This window comes from Lycorma delicatula, chromosome 5 (genome assembly GCF_047948215.1).
Source record: "Lycorma delicatula isolate Av1 chromosome 5, ASM4794821v1, whole genome shotgun sequence".
NCBI lineage: Eukaryota > Metazoa > Arthropoda > Insecta > Hemiptera > Fulgoridae > Lycorma > Lycorma delicatula.
This window is the reverse complement of record NC_134459.1, coordinates 8,220,757-8,233,896: the sequence shown is the minus strand read 5'-3', so window position 1 is coordinate 8,233,896 and position 13,140 is coordinate 8,220,757. Positions and strand designations below refer to the sequence as shown.

Sequence of the window (13,140 nt, the reverse complement as noted above, 5' to 3'; positions counted from 1 at the left end):
TTGATGTAAACAAATTATATTTCTTACTGAAGGCTCGTTTAGCTTGTGCTATTCGGCATTTTATATCGCTCCTGCTTCGTCCATCTTTAGTAATTCTACTTCCTAAATAACAAAATTCTTCTACCTCCATAATCTTTTCTCCTCCTATTTTCACATTCAGTGGTCCATCTTCGTTACTTCTACTACATTTCATTACTTTTGTTTTGTTCTTAATAATTTTCATGCAATAGTTCTTGCGTAGGACTTCATCTATGCCGTTCATTGTTTCTTCTAAATCCTTTTTACTCTCGGCTAGAATTACTATATCATCAGCAAATCGTAGCATCTTTATCTTTTCACCTTGTACTGTTACTCCGAATCTAAGTTGTTCTTTAACATCATTAACTGCTAGTTCCATGTAAAGATTAAAAATTAACAGAGACAGGGAACATCCTTGTCGGACCCCCTTTCTTATTACGGCTTCTTTCTTATGCTCTTCAATTGTTACTGTTGCTGTTTGGTTCCTGTACAGTTCACAATATAGAATCTAATTAATAAAACCACAATAATCTAACTACACAACAAAAATCAGTAAAATAGGATCTTCTTACAGTTGAATCTGCAATAATATGGCTGACAATTATAATGATTTAATTAACAAAAACTATCTAGGAGCCAATTAAGTTGTTAAAATGAAGGTCTACTGTAATTAGATAATAGACTTTGATTAAGCTGGACATAAATATTACAGTCATAACAATCTTTGTTTATAATTCGAATCGCTGAATAAATGACAAAATAAATTTAAAAATATACAAAAATAAAAATAAATACCTGCGCTGAGTGTACAACACCTGGCATATCATAAAACCATTTGCTCTTTTTAAAATCTTTATCATTAGGATTTATACCAGATTCTGGTAACTCATTTTCCCTAACTTTATTATACATAAATGGATCATGGGTATCATCTGACTCCAATCGTTTACTAAAAGAATGTCCAATATGACCTTTAACAAAAAAATTAACATGTAAATATAAATTAGTAATAAAAAAATAATGATTCTAATAATTAATTAATATAAGCTATATAAATAAACTTTTTTGTTCTAAACAGTATTTAATAAAAATATATTATACATATCACATCAAGAATAAATAAATATATATATTACTCTAAGAATAAAAAGTTACAATAAAATTTGCTTGGATGGATCAAGGGAAACTGTAGCAAATATTGATGAGAACAATTATCAGACACACGTATGTATGTGTACAATGAACAAATATGCCAAACGTTAAGATTATACAAAAAATTTTCAATGAGTATTATTTAAAAATTCATCCACCAATTAATACTGATTTTTAAAAAAGAAAATCGTTTAAATTTATTTTTGATAAACTGGTGAGAAAATTTTTCAATAGTTCAATAATTTGTATTCCAGATATGACAGCTTCATTTTTAATATTTTCAACACGTTTAATATTTTCTCTAGTTTCTTTGGCCTTTGACCAGTTACTTGGACCTCAGCAAACATGTAACTTAGATCACAGTGAAGCCCTAACTCTTTTTCCTTTGTGGATAAATATATCTGCTGATAACATTGTTTGTAAAATGCTGAAAAGAAAGTAGAATCATCCAGTGTTGAAGAAAATGACGACAACAATCTTAAGAAAGAAGACAGTAAACGAAGTACCCAGAGATAAGACAGCTTGCAAGGCTAGTCAGTAGGTGCCTCTGCTTGCAGAGGTAGCTGCTGTAAATGATGCCTGTAGGATTCCAAGCAAGTATAATAAACATTACATATGTCGGAGAGCCTGAAATACACTCGTGATACCGAGTTACAACAATTTTGGCAGGTCTAACATCATGTTGTAAGAGGAGGATGAATTTTAGCCGGTGCAATCCTGGCGCTACAACTTGTACAGTAAGGTTATGTCTGTTAGAGATTTCTTCTCCTCCATCGAGAGAAAAAAATTAATGCCCTGCTGTCGTGTAAGGAAGTACAAAAGTCAAGTCAAACTACAGCTTGGTAAAACATCAGCCCAACAGGGCTTTTCCAGATCTATCTACTACATATATATATATAAATATACAGTTTATGTGTATGCTTATCAAGTAAGATTTTACATGTCTTTGTTCTACCAAAACACATAATTCTAGCATTGAAAAAATCCCAGAAGGATATATGAGGTCTGTTAAAAAAATAATTGAACTGTATTTTTTTTATTAATTTATTTATTTTATTAATTTTACAAATAGTCCTTGTTTCCTTCAAAATACTACCTTCCTCTATTCAAACACTTTTCCCAGCAATGTTTCCACTTCACAAAGCATCCTGGATAGCTTCATTTGAAATGGACTTTAAGATCCATGATGAATTTGCTTTAATGTTATTAATAATCTCAAAATTGTATCCTTTCATCATTTATTTTAATTTCAGAAATAAGAAGAAATCACAAGGAGCCAGGTCTGGCAAGTAGGTAGGCTGATGGAGGAGAGTCATCTGATTTTTGGCACAAAACTGACAATTGACAACAAGTCTGAGTACGCAGGTGCATTGTTGTAATGAAGAAACCATGAGTTGTCTCACCACAACTATGATCTCTTTTTGCAAAATTTTTCAAGTAACCATTGTAAAACACCTTGCTAGTACGCACAGTTCACCGATTCACCTTGAGGTAATAATTCAAAATGCACAATTCCATTAAAATCAAAGAAAGCAAAAAGCATCACTTTGTCATCGGATTCAGACTGACGTGCTTTCTTGGGGTGTGGAGATCCTTTGTCAATCCATTGTGATGATTGAACTTTTGTCTCAATGTCGTAACCATAAACCCGACTTTTGTCTCCCATTATGATCCTTTGTATGAATGTTTCATCAACATCGGCTTGTTTAAGAAGTTGCTGACAAACATCAAATGAGAAACAAAGTTTGCTGCAACTCTATGCATGTTCAACTTTTCAGTCAAAGTCATCCTATGTCAATTGTTCTGTACTTACAGTTGATCTATTAAATATAAATTAATTAATATATATATGTTTCGCCTGTTTTTTTCTTGATATCTCCATACTGGATGGGCTTATTTCAGATTAAATTTGGCTATGATTTCTGTATAAGAGGAATTGGTGTAATTTTGATCATTATTGTTTAAGGGAGCAGGGAGATACAGACCTCATCAGATCCAAATATCAAAAAATAGATAAACGTTTTTATATAATTTAATGCCCCTTAGGTATCTATGGTTCTTTCTGATGGTGTTTGGTCTTATTCAAACCCCCTTAAAAAAGGAGTAGAAAACACTATTTTATTTTTTGTTATTTCTTTATTCAAAACTCACATTCTTGTACCGATTAGACGATTTTATTACAGTAGTATGTCACTTTGGTTATATATTTAGGCAATCTCATTTCGGAATAAAGGATAACAAACCTCATTAAATTTCTCTTTTTGTTTTTTCATCAGTTTTGTTTGATACATTCACATAGGAATAATCAATTTTTTTAAATTTTGGCATCTAAGTACGGTTCATTGAGCCCATTTAATTTTGGTTACAATTAGTCAAGGAAATAGAGAAATATAATTGTCATGAATCCTGCACCTCAAAATTTAAATCGAATAATAAAATAAAACGTGAAATCAAAGTAGAATAAATAGCCCATGTGTAGAACACCTTGCATATTGGCTGAAACTGGAGGTCCAGTGTTATGGAATGTCAAATGTCAAACAGTCACACAGTTTCATGGATAAGTATTGGTAAGGTTTGTTTATAAAAATAAAATTTAACTAATTTAAAATAAACTATATTAGCCAAAATTTATTAGTCTTAAATTTGTATTTGAAGTGGCCTAACAATCAGAGTCGGATAACTTTTTCAGTGAAGCTGGGAAAGTCATACAATTCCTTGCCAACTTTTTAAGTTTTAAATTTATAATATATTTTTTTAAATTCTTTTATTTATATCTTTTTTACTGAAACATAGAGGATGTTCCAAAATTTAATTTAATATTTAAAACATTTTTTTTTTTTAAAGAGAACAATGTTTTAAAAGTACATTAAAAAAAACTATTTTTAATTGGTAAAAAACAGGTATAAATATTTAGTGACAATAATCAACAAAACCTAGCAGGGAAAAAGCAAATTAAATTAAAATGTTCAATTTTTTTACCAGAAATTTAAACCAAAGCTGAGTTTCTTAACTGAATGAATAAAAAAGAAAGAAAAAATAAGCAATTACTTACCAATAAGTTGGACAGGTTCAATTTGTTTTTTTGGAGCATTCTGCAATTTCCATAATCGTTTTTCAGCAGCTTTTATTGATTTTTCTTCTTGCAATCAACGTGTTCTAAGAAACAATCTTACCCCACTAGGACGTAAAATTGGGAACTGTAAATAAATTGTAATAGTAAATTCAAAATTATGTAATAAAAAAAAAAAATAATAATAAATAAATTTAAAAAACCAGAACATGTTTAGACAAAACATTTTAATCATATCAGTGATATGTGGTCAACACACAATTAATTTTTTGCAAAAAGGTCTTCTAATAATACAAGGGGTGTCAATCTAGAACTATTAATTTTTAATGAATATAGAGCACACTTATGATAGTAAGAAATCCTTTTATTTTTTCATGTAATCCTGGATTACATTTATCCCACAGTTTCACTAGTAACTGGATACCTGCAGTGTAGAAACGTTTGTCGTTACGTCGAAACCAAGATAGGACCGACTGCTTTACCTCATCATTCCTGTTGAAATGCTAGCCTCCTAGGAACAATTACTAGGGCCTAAACAGGTGAATATTGCTGGAAGCGAGGTCCAACTGTAAACGGGGGGGGGGGGCAATAACTCCCAGCCAAGATCTTGTAGTGTACATGTCGTGCAGTGGGCTGCATGCGGTCAAGTATTGTCCTGCAGAAACAGAACACCTTTTTCTTGAAAGCAACTTCAGATGTTCATGAATGATTTTGTTTAGTTCCTGCAAAAGCATTTATTGTTTCTTCAATTTACTGACAAGTTATCTATCGATTATTAAGGATCAGTTCTTCCACTCGCTGAATGTTCACGGGAATGACTTCATAGGCTCCGAACCACTTCGACTAGGATAGTCGCTCACTGATGTATGGACTTCTTTAAAATGTTTGAACCATTCAAATGTTTTACTGTGAATAAGAGTCTCATCACCATACTGTGCAAGGAGTCGCGAATAAATTTCACTGCGTTTTACGCCTTCATTCATGAGAAAATTCATTAAAATGAGCTGTTCCACGTATCTATTCACTACATTGGATTTCATGTTCTTTATGACCGAGTGCTGTTGTAGTTTAATGTTGCTTAACACCAGTGCACCACGCAGTGATAGCTGACACTTTTACCTTATATGTACAACCAACAGAATGCGCACAAATCTCCATTTACACTATAGTCTAACAAAAGTCCCAAATTGATATGAACATCCCTCGTACATTGTATATATCACATAAGAAATGGGTGTAGTTATGCTTTTACATTGACTAAAAAAAAAAAAGAAACTGCCCTATCACTTGCCTGGGTGGATCAAGAGAAACTGAAGGAGCATCACAAAATATATAATTAATTATTAAATAAAAAGTAGATATGATTAAAGCCATAAAAATTACTTGAAATATAACAAATGAAATAATTTTAAGAGTAAATACATGAATATATTAAATATAAAAAATTACAAAATAATTCATAGTTCGGAAGATATTAATGAAAATTACTTGAATACATCTTTATGTTCACGTTGAACAAGATGGAGAAATCTATGGGATTTTTATTTTTATTTTTTTTAAATTAATATTATTTTAAAATTTATTGAAACAGTAGTATGTTAAATAAAATATTTTAATTCTATTTTAAACAGTGGGAAAATTATTATTTTTTAAATAGTTTGGTAAATTATTAAAAATAGTAATGAGAGAATAACAAGGTCCTTTCTTGCAATCAAAGTATTAATCGCTTGAAAAGTCATACACATTTTTATAAGAATTGACAGAAAAAGATATTGTTATTTTTAAAGCACAAGTAACAATTCTTTTTTACCAAACATCACACTTATATTTTTATATGTATAACATGAATCTATACAACTTTATAAAAATCGTATGAATACAGATTACACAACATTTGTGCATGATCATCGAAGAGTCAGTACGACAGAAAAAGTTGAATGTATAACAAGATGCCAGCACCAAGCAAAAATTGCAAATAAAATACAGAATACAAAAATTGGAATCGCTTAGAGATGAACCAATTTTTCAACACAAAAGTAAATGCTTGGACTAAGTGAAGGTCATGAGGGAAAGCGTTATCCCATGCTCTATATAATTCACACAAATCCACCGAACTTTGACTTATTTCTCAACTAAAGACGTATTTTTTCCTTAATGGAAAGACTTTTTAATAATTACCCAGTATATATATATATATATATATATATATATCAAGAGGGCTAAACAAGAAGTTCATAAATAAATTAACAAAATGTGTGCTCAAAAATTTTAAATATTCAAACATGATAAATAATATTATATCTTAATATAAAATAATAACCATTTTTTTTACGATATAAAAAAATGATATATTATATAATTTTCATAGGTTTATTCTTAACAGATTTTTATTTCAGATTTGCCATAATGTTTTTAAATGTAAATAATTTGATTATTAATTATGCAATATTTAGAGTACTTGCATAATTGAAGAAAAGATATACAATCAATTTGAGCCCTTAAAAAACTACACTTTACGTTTAAAATTATGCAGTATTAAAATGAAATTGAGAAAAAAAATCAAAATTCTTTTGATCCTCAATCGATAACCTTGACCAAAGGACCCATTTATTTCATTAAAATTATAGTGTAGAGTATAACTGATAAAAAAAATGGAAAGTTTTGGAAACAAATTTTAATTTTCCTGTTTGACCTCCTTGCTAGATAACTAACACATATAGCATTTTTAATAACGTATATGTCTTGAAAAACAAAAAAATTATCAGAAATTATACAAAATTAAAAATTTTTTTTTAAATTGTTAAGTTGGGTCCCGCACCCAAAATATTTGTTCTGAAATTTTTTAAATGTTTTAAATTTTGTTAACAATTTTTACACAATAAAATTTAAAATGCTAAAATTAATATGTAAATGTAAACAAAGAAAAATTAATTAAAATAAAAAATATCACTGAAGATGGGCCTGAAAATGTTTTGATGAACATAAAAAAGTAAAGTTAAAAGTGTTCTCTAATTCTATACTTTGTGGAAGCTAAAAAAATATTATATTATATATATAGTTATTTAACATAATAGAGGAAAAAATGGACTATAAAAATTTTAATCTAAATAAATTCAAATATATATATATATATATATATATATATATACAGTACTTTAAGGAGATTCAATGTAGTTCCAGGCCAAGGGGCAGTTGTAGCACGTTGAAGTAAGTCAATAGCTTTCACTTTACAATAATCCGATTGAAGAACAGCGTTAAACAACGTTGATTTCCCAACATTAGTACAGCCCACCAGATAAACATCGCCTGCAAGAAAAATTATTAATTTATAAATATATAAATAAACAGAAATCTCATGAGAGAATATACTTTACGAATAATATGAAATTTTAAATTCTATGCATCTAAAATGATTTTAACAATCAGAAAATATTTTTATATTTATTATTACAAAAAAATCCTGTTATATTTAATTAGATTTTTAATGTAAAACTAATTCATTTAATGTTTTAAAGAGCAATAATTTTCAATTCCTAAGAATTATAACAAAACTCAGTATTTTCACTCAGTATTTTTGAAAAGTCCTGAAAAATTAAATAACTTTTAAACTGACAAAAATAGAAAATTGATTGCAACTTCATTTATGAATAAGGTTAGTTAGAGTTGTTTACTTAATATTTAGTTAAAATATTACAAATATATTTTGATACAAAAAAGATTGCAATCACTATCTCACTTTGGTTTAAATGTGGCTGAATCATATCTACAGTGATAAATTAACAGAAAAGGAGCGTCACAGTTGCAGAGTAGATCTCCAAGCCCAATGACTACACTTAAATATTTTCTTGAGAGTTATAATAAAACTAGGGTTTTTAAAAAGCAGCTGAACAGCGCTACCGTATAAATGAAAAGATAATTACTCACAAAGGAGTAATCGCAGAATATGGAAAAAAAAATTTATTATAGATCAACATAGTATCAAGTAGTAGAAGGAAAATATTCTGAATATTTGCTTATAAATAACCAGATAAAATATTAAATTACTCATTACAAAACCAACATGTTCATGTGCGTTAATCCTTTTGCAATATTTTAAAAATTGTAATAAAATATTTAACCAGATAAAATATTAAATTACTCATTACAAAACCAACATGTTCATGTGCGTTAATCCTTTTGCAATATTTTAAAAATTGTAATAAAATATTTAACCCATTTGTGCCCTAATCTTTTTTGTTTCCAATTTCCTAAACTGTTGTTAAAATATAATGTTAAAATTAGATTTGCCTGTTCGTGTAATTTTCTGGTATTACAATTATTACAGAATGTAATTTAGTAAAAAACTAGACAAAACACAAGATGAAAAACAGACTACCTATGTAAATAAAATATAACATAACAGAAATACTGAATTTAGAATCAGTCTAAATCATAAATATCGCATATAATCATTAAAAATTTTTTAATTTTAATGATTTTAATTGCTGCTACTACTATATAAATCATTCACTTGACTAAATCCTATGAATGCTGAATTTAAAATATAGAAAGATGATAACAAAAATCTACATGCTAAACTAACAAATAAACTTTTCTAAGTAATTTGCCATCCAGTCATTAGTAAAACAACAAAATTTAACTGATACTATATACATAAATTCTAGTTACTAATTTTTAGGATATTCCTGACAAATTCAGGGAGACAAAATTTACAGGCTTTCAACATTCAGAGCAAAATTCTTCTGCACGGTGTATGTGGTGATCCACTTTGCATTTTTTCTGTGCTGCTTTCCCACATTGTGTACACCTTATGAGGATTTGATATTTTCTAAAAAAATTGGATTTTTCATCACACCTTACTTCTAGCACGAAGAAATATTTTTACTTGGTCTCCCAGTAAGTGCTCGGACTACAGAACATGTACCTAAGTATAAATTGACCACATATGACCAAATATCTAGTAAAAGCTAGCACATCTAAGTTACCCGCTCAATCTTTAGGTGTGATGTGAAATAGTTGCCGTGAATTATTCATATACATTAAAACCAAAACCTATCATCAGCTAGAACCAAATTCTGTTCCTTATATCGATTCAGTAATTAGATATATTTTCATTTGTTTGATCGACTACGGACATAAATTTTTATAATGATGTATACAAGCTGGATGGGTGACATCAATTTTTTTTCAGGGTATTGCTCCATATTGTTAATCCAGTTGGTGACACATTTCTCATTATAGGTAAAACAGTAACTATGTTATTGTCATGGTGTCTTACCATTGTTACTCTAGTAACTTCATCTGTAACCTGAGGTAACTGCCTCGATTTTCTTTATTGTACAAATCTGGTTTTGGGAGTGGTGTCTTTTCTACACAATCTGAACTCACCATTCCTGTTACATGATGCCCGTACTGTTGAAAAGCATTTGTAAAGCAAAATGACGTAAAAGTTATTGAAAAATAAGTCATTACCACCAATCCTAGAAATGAGGTCAACAACCACTGAACCCCCAACACCCAGTATACATTACCCATACAGGCACCTTGAAGCGGTTCCGCATGAACAATACGTCTGAGTTTGACACAAACAGCCCACATTTTGTATCCAAAACAAATTGGCCTACCATGCAAATGTTGTTTGGCACCATATCTGCTATAAAGCATCACGAATTTGTTAACATCACCAGGAAAAAATTTACACCATCAATCAATCATTCAACATATTCCAAAATTTTTCCAAAGCGATCATCATTTTTCAATTTCAAGTTGTAACAAAAATATTCCGTATTCACAATACTTCATGATCTCTCTAATATGTATATGATTGATATGTTTGTCTTTGTTAATTATCTGATTGATATGATCTCTCGGATTGTGTATATCATGAGATACCTAATGATCTCATCAAATCGATTCTGGGACATGGCTCTACACACCGAGGCATTTTGTACATTAACTACGGTCACCCAATACATTCATCTTGGCGGTAAAGGATTATATCCAGAAATAAACAAAATGGCTATAAAAAGGTGAATATCATTTTTCGATAATTTAAATGATTTGTTCCCTTTTTCAGTATAATAACAAACTGAATTTTCAATGATAAAGTCAAGTATTACATCATCAAAAAATTTATTAAAAAATCTGTGGCGAACAATTTTAATTTAAGAAATCTTTACCCATTTCTGTCCAGTGAATGCATTTATTTTTGTTTGGTTTTTCGGTACTTATGTACTAACACCACCGCAGCTACAGCATTATTTAAAAACAAAGTAAATCGGATTTCGGTGGAAAATGGGCCGATATAGAGTTTAAAATAGTTTCAAAACAGTCTCTTTATTAATTTTAATAAATGGTTATTTATATTTATAAATATAATTTAACCAAACTTAACCTACGCTCGCTTCGCTCGCTAACCTTGACTAACTAATTAACAGGAGTGTTTGATTATTTAAATAATAAATAATTGCAATAATTACTGAATTTATTTAATAAATACTCAAAAAATTACGGTGTTAATTAGTCAAGGTTAGCGAGCGCGAAGCGAGCGTAGGTTAAGTTTGGTTAAATTATATTTAACCAAACTTAATTTATTAATTATATTATTTTTTATTATAATTAATAAAGAGACTGTTCTCTTAACAAAGATAAAGCTCAAAATTTCCTCTATCATGAATCTGCACAGGAAATGACCAAAAACGTTTTAGATTATGACCTCTAGTGATTGAAACCCACTGTCAACAGATGTAGACATCCAATTTCTACCGATTGTCACAATTTATTATCAGAAATATGATAATAATCATATTTCTGATAATAAGGAAACTGTAAGCAAACTAACTGACAGTAAGGAAACAAATATATACATAAAAAACAAACATACCTTGAATGGTGTGTCATGTTGAGTTATTGATGGTATAGTATGGGAAAGAGATTTTGCATGGTATCACGGTACAGTAGACCAACACACAACAGGAAAATATTACAATTATTATTGTATCATTTACTCAATTGAAATTAAAAAAAATGTACAAAGTTGATCAATTTTGACAGTGAGCACAAATGGGTTAACAGAATGAAAAATATGACTTCTCATAGAAAAAGAAAAGAAAGATATAGAAACGGAGCATCAGATTATTAAGTATGAATCTTGTAGACTGATATTTGGAAAATTAAAAAAGTTAACTTACCTCTGTGTTCATATTTATAAATGTACTTACTTTGTTAATAGAAGAGCTACCTTCCTGGCACCATAACTCTAGAGCTACGGTGCAAAAAGGATAGTATAGTAACCATTCAAAAAAATGGAGTACAGGATTTTTTTGCATTTCTGAATGTTTCATGATCCAGGGACCCCAAAAAACAAAAAAAAAGTGAAGGGTTTGTACATATGTACATAAGGGTGTTGTATGTTGGAAGCTTAATAACGTTTGACTGGATAAAATAATTTTGATGAAATTTTGTAGACAAGTGTTTATGAAGCAATTTGTTAGTAAAATTTTGGGATCAATATCTCCAATGCGGGGGGAGGGATTGAGGGTTAAATTTCTCAACTGCATACCTTTTAACAGAACTTTTTTATGTCTTCCTAAGCGTAGTAGTACTGCAAGGCCAAAAAACAATAATACTTTGGGGCCAATATTGAAAGAAAGAGGGAGATCAATGTTTAAAAATATAAATTTTCTGAATTTTTTAAAACTGTTTTAATTTAATTAAACATACAATATTACAATAAAGTTTCATCATAATTCATCCCCACCCCAAAAAACAATTCTTAGGTAATATTTTATTGGTTGTACAATTTTCAGTTGAATTTTTTTTCATTTCTTTCATTCAACAAAGTATCATGTATCATTATATTTTCACCACATATGAAAATATAGTCAACGCCAGGAAAGAATAACAACTTTGTTGTTAGCTTTTTTTTTGATACAATAACAATATCCACTAGCTCTATTAAAGCACTGTCAATAAAACTATTTTCAAGTAACTCAACAACATAATACTTTGGCTTAAAAGAAAGGTCCTTTTTAATAAATTTATCAATAAAACAAAATAAAATTAGAAAACTTTCTTACATGGAAACAACCTTTCTCTGTCAATGAATTTTAAATAATACTAATTAAAATAACATTACATAGCGAAGCTTAGAGAGAGCTGCATCTAACCAGTCAAAGTAACAAAAAAAAATTTTAATATTTTTTTTTTATAAAACCCTGAATTTAAAAAAGAGACATTCAAACCAACACAATGGTTATTCTTCATCCACTGTATTCATCTGAATCCTTTCTCTTTCCCAAGTTGAAGAATGGAAAATTTGACATGATTCAAGCAGAATCACACACAGGCAGTGTTAAACACATTCACCAAAAGAATCTTTCAAGATTATTTAATTCAACACAGAAGAACTGGAAATTAGCGTGTCTGAGCTCCCAATTGAACTACTTTGAAGGTGGACCAATAAATAAGATCCAAATATAATGATTGATGAACTTTTGGATAGTACCTCATATTTGAATATTCCAAAATATTTTCTGAAAACTGGTGGTTGACAGACTTAAGGACTGAACACGTTTAGATCTATAGATATTTTTTAAAGTGTTATATCAACTTAATTATCGAACTGTTTGTTATAAAATAAGAGTAAATCAATTAAAAACTGATTAAACTTACCTCTATATTCCCAAACATTATACAACTGATTAATTAATTCTTCAACACCGAAACCACTTTTAGCAGATATTAAAGACGTATAAATAAATTTGCATTTTTAGGAACTGCTGCTTGAAGCGACTGCTTAGCTCTATGAATCCAACCTTTCCTATCGCCGACTAAAAGATCAACTTTATTGCCAATTAAAAATAATGGCCTCTTTCTACCTACAAAAATATTTTTTTTTT

General features: G+C 29.2%; 1 protein-coding gene across 1 annotated transcript in view; it reads right to left on the bottom strand.

Moving 5' to 3' along the window:
* LOC142324700 (nitric oxide-associated protein 1-like) overlaps positions 1-13,140 on the bottom strand; it is a 28,082-nt gene that overhangs the window by 4,774 nt on the left and 10,168 nt on the right. Inside the window, 5 exon segments of the mRNA XM_075365608.1 lie at positions 814-989; positions 4,223-4,367; positions 7,395-7,546; positions 12,914-12,997; positions 13,000-13,119. Of these exon segments, the coding sequence (XP_075221723.1) occupies positions 814-989; positions 4,223-4,367; positions 7,395-7,546; positions 12,914-12,997; positions 13,000-13,119 (677 nt within the window).